Raw genomic sequence first — 4,300 nt, 5'->3', positions numbered from 1 at the left:
GCTGTCCGGTAATCGAGAACATCAAGCCTTACTTTGGTGATTTCGGTAGCGAAGCCGGACTGACGCCACTCGACGTCAAGCAAGTGGTGGCCCGTTACTGCAAGAAATGATACTAGAGAGCAGGCACCGAAATATACTAGACTTCCCGCAATTGAAAGCAAGTCAATGGCTTTTAACGCCTGCAAGTATGCAATCGTTCGTGCACCAGCCGCAAACATTTGACATGGATCGACATCGAAATAAGGAAATTAATCGAATAAATAAATGAGATCCTTTATTTACTGGAGCGTTCAACTTTTCAAGCTCTCTAGTTCATAAATAGCCGCTCACCGAACGACCCTTCGATACTGCCGCGGCCCCCTTTCGGGTGCGATTCGTGCGGGCCGTGCGGCGGGTCGTCCGGCGCAGACACATTGACTTCGACCGCCACCTCCACCCTGCTGGGCCCGGCCGGTACGAGGGTCTGTCGGTTGAACATCTGCCCTACCTGGCGCTCCATAACCGAGCTGAGGCTGTGGCGATGTTTCGCTTTGCGGGCCACCACTCGTTGGGCTTCCTTCTCGGACATTAGCTCCCCATCGAGGTACACGATGGTCGAGTGGCGCCGATCGGGCCCATCGAACAGATCCTGCATGGTGGTTGCACTGACATCCGACAGAGCATCACACAGACTGTTGTGCTCCGAGGTCCCACTGGGCGTCGTGGCATCGCCCACCGGTGGGCACTCCCGGCCGTTGCCGGTTAGCAAGCGCTTGCGGGATCCGCCCAGGTTCACCGACGAACAGGCTGACCCACCGGCGGAGGACGCTGCGGCGGCGGCGGCGGCTAGTTCGTCCGCTGCCTCCTTCCGGCGTTCGGCCCGTTCCTGCATGATCTCCCGACAGCGGTTCGTGCAGCCACCGACCCACTCGGAGATGAGCACGGCCAGCGCCACGACGTACCCGAAAAGCATCAGCAGAAACATACCTTCGGTGTCGGCCAGCGTTAGACCTCGCTCTTCCGGTGCTGGGCCACGCAGCGATTCGCCAACGGATGCCTCCCGGAACCGCCCGTCCTTCGTGCGAACCGTGTTCCACAGGACGTCCTTTTTCAGCTTCTTGACGATGCCGGCCTCTTGCATGTACAGGATCGCATTGTTGAACGGATCGCGGTAGATGGAGTGCATCGGAAAGACGAGCGACACGCCGTACAGGGCGAAGCACTCGCGGCTTACGTGCAGCCCGTAGCGTTTGTTGACGAACCTGCCGGTGAACAGGGCGGTGCGATGCTGAGTGGTCCGTACCTGCGTGGCACGGCTCTACGACTTACCGGTGTGAGAGGTTCGAGTTGATCCTGAACTGGAGCTCCTCCTTCGAACCGATGAAGGCGTACGAGATGAGGAACGCATCGGTCACGTTCCGGACGCCCTCGTCGACGCTGCTCACGAACCGGAGGTCCTTCAGCAGCTTGTTGGTGTCCTTGTGGCTCGAGTTGAGGAACCAGCGCTCCCAACCACCACGATCGAGTGTACCGACTCGGTAGAAGCCCCGGTGCAGCTGCTGCACACTGTCCACCCGTTCCGGCTTGACGGGCAGCGTGATGAAGGCGATGATCGAACCCGTGTAGCAGGCCGTTATGATGATCGTAAACAACCAATAGATACCTGCCGGCCCAGTGCTAGTTCTTACAGGGGCGAATACTTCTTGGGGCGGCTCACCGATACTCACCGATCAGCATGCGCGTGGAGGCCTTCCGCGAGTTGCTCCACGAGTTCGTGCCCTGGAAAGTGAGGCTGTTTGTGAAAGTGCCAAACACGTACCAGAACATGTTCTCGATTTCGCTCCAGTTGCCGAGCAGATGGCGCAGCGTCATCTTGTCCGAGAACGCGAGCGGAAAGATCGCCATCAGGTAGATGAAGATGATCGCCACCCAGACGGGCCACTGGAACGGTCCGAGTATCGCTCGGTATCTGTCGAGTGTGGAAGGTCTCTAGTCACTAGGCAGGTTAGCAGCGCGATTACGTGGAGGGCGCGTACCTGGGCAAAGCGCTAGACATCAGTGTCAGGAAGGCGGCACAATCACTGGAGTGCGCAACGGACATTTCGGTGGCAATGTTGCGCTCGATCGACACGTAGATGCCCGCCAGCCCGAGGTCGGCTTGCCGCCGCTGGATCTCGTCCACCACCGCATCCCCGGAGCTAAACAGGAGAGGACGTAAGCGTTAGTTAACTGGACGGCCTAGAACCTATCTTTAGTTACCCCATCTGTGGCTTCGACGGTTCCACGATGTCGTACGTAAAGTTGAGGTACTGCGAAAGGGTGTTTAGGATCCGAACTTCAACGCCCTCCCAGCGGATGTTCACGTTGCCCACGCCGTCGGTCGTCAGTTTCTTGATCACAAACGGCGGCTGGTGGGCAGCCATCACCGTGTACCGGTGGCCGGAGAACCCACGGCGCAGCTTGCGCGGGAACAGATTGACGTTGTTCCGCGAGAACCGATTGCCGATCCATGAGGTCAGCACACGGGGCTGGTTCGCACCCAACCCGTCGACGTACAGTTCGTGTGTGTACAGGACGTACGGTTGTTCGTTGTTGATGCGCTTGTCCACCGAGTACGACTCGCCGATAACGAGCAGGTTGATGATGTCGCGTGACTGTTTGGCGGCCAGGAACTCCTGGAGTTTCCACTGGCTCGAGCGTGGTATTAGGACGACTTGGCTCGTCAGCTGCGGACCGATCACCCGACGCGTCATCATGACGTCCGCCAGGAAGATGATGTAGCTGCGGCAGTTCGACCCCGACGGCTGCAGGATCTCCGGGTTCTCGAGCGTGTAGTTGGGCCCAATCCGCCCCGTCACGTACGTTGTCGGGAAGCCACTGAAGAGCGCCTCGAGGATGTAGTTCTCGGTGCTGCCCACGTACGTGTCGTACAGTACGATCGGAATGCAGTTGAACAGGTACTTCAGGATGATCCGGTTCAGCAGGGCGACCAGGGACAACGTTTGCCGGTTATCCATCAGGACGTGGGCAAAGTTGCGCTCCCAGATTTGCTCCCGGGTTTTCGGGTGCCCGTAGAAGGTCGGATCAACGCGTCGCCGTTCACGGACCGGTGCGTCACACGCGGCGCACGTCTCATTGTCCCCGGCGGTGTCCTGGAATGCCCCGGTGTAGTACCCTTCGCTGGCGATCTCGTAGTAGCTCGACTGGCGCTGGCCTTTGTAGGCGATCAGCTGCTCGTTGAACCGTTCCGGATGGTGCAGGGTAGCGTACACGCGACTGGCCACCGCTCCGGGCGACTCGAAGTGACACAGAATGAAGACAGCGGACACCAGCAGAGAGCCTACACAGGGCCGATAGTAGCTTCCCATCGTGCAGCGTGCACCGTTCGGCGGACGGTCGGAACTGCCGGTGAGCCCACCGATGGGGCCGTTCCTTTTATATCCCTCATACCGGGTGGACCTTTGGACCTTTCGGCCGGAAATTGAGTTTCGCTCGTGATGGGTGACCGGTCGGTGGTGTTTTGATATTTATGAAACATTATGACCCTTTGACCGGCGGAAACCACGGGCGGGTTCGATTCAGGGAGCGCCAGGCTACCAGTGCCATTGGAAGGGGTTGTCCCAAAAATCGATGAGTTTTCTTACAACAAATTTCAAGTTCCTTGGCCGGCAACAAGCACTAGCGAAGGAGGTGATATCTGGCAATCGGCTAACCAAGTGACAACAAAGGTTCGAGGCACGTAAATATTGTAAACCGATAGGAGAAATATTGTGCACCGTTTGGTACCAGACAGTCGATGGCCTAAATAAACTTTACTGAGAAAGGTACAGGGACCATTAAGAATGGACAAGAACTCAAGAACATCTTGAAACTCCCTGATAAGGGTATGGACGATCCTAGGGAGGATCCAAGAAACGATCGTTAAAGAAATGACTAGCAACAGGTTCCATCCTGAAGGCACCGTAAGAAACCAAAATTGTACAGTAAAATTAGTCTCAATCTAGAATCCGCGCACGTCTCGACTTTCCTTCCATCCGGAATAGGGTTGTTCGTGCCGGGTTCCCACAGGGTGAGACTCACTCGAGATTCCTCTGTCCACCCGATCCGAAAGACCAACCAAAGCGCTTGACAACTAGCCACGGACAGAGATCCCAACCTTTCGTTGTTCCTGAAACGACCGTGCAAGCTAGGAGGTCCTTCCTTCCACTTTTGCTATCGGTTCGTCCCTTGCTCGTCGTACATTGAGTGCTTGTCGGATTCTTCTTGGCTTTTGGCTTTTTTTGATTGATCTCCTTTGTCGACGTAGCCCGCATAAATACAA

At 56.8% G+C, this 4,300-nt stretch overlaps 1 protein-coding gene across 1 annotated transcript; it reads right to left on the bottom strand.

Annotated features, from left to right (window-relative positions):
- Window positions 1-307: 307 nt before the first annotated feature.
- LOC128276601 (ionotropic receptor 21a-like) lies at window positions 308-3,347 on the bottom strand. The gene is made up of 5 exons (XM_053015057.1): window positions 2,239-3,347; window positions 2,016-2,177; window positions 1,707-1,948; window positions 1,309-1,642; window positions 308-1,241 (listed from the first exon to the last, which is right to left on the bottom strand). The coding sequence occupies exons 1-5, from the start codon at window positions 3,345-3,347 to the stop codon at window positions 308-310; spliced, it is 2,781 nt and encodes a 926-aa protein (XP_052871017.1).
- Window positions 3,348-4,300: the final 953 nt, after the last annotated feature.

The sequence above is a fragment of the Anopheles cruzii genome, unplaced genomic scaffold (genome assembly GCF_943734635.1).
Source record: "Anopheles cruzii unplaced genomic scaffold, idAnoCruzAS_RS32_06 scaffold01701_ctg1, whole genome shotgun sequence".
Taxonomy (NCBI): domain Eukaryota; kingdom Metazoa; phylum Arthropoda; class Insecta; order Diptera; family Culicidae; genus Anopheles; species Anopheles cruzii.
The sequence above is the reverse complement of the archived record's forward strand: the minus strand, read 5'-3'. Positions and strand labels throughout refer to the sequence as shown.

What these genes read in the sequence shown, in the direction of transcription:
- LOC128276601 (XM_053015057.1), bottom strand. Translation starts at nt 3,347, where the DNA reads ATGGGAAGCTACTATCGGCCCTGTGTAGGCTCTCTGCTGGTGTCCGCT. An exon ending in CCGTCGAAGCCACAGATGGG is followed by an intron (nt 2,178 to 2,238) that starts GTAACTAAAGAT and finishes TCTCCTGTTTAG; the next exon opens with CTCCGGGGATGCGGTGGTGG. An exon ending in AACTCGAACCTCTCACACCG is followed by an intron (nt 1,242 to 1,308) that starts GTAAGTCGTAGA and finishes GTTCACCGGCAG; the next exon opens with GTTCGTCAACAAACGCTACG.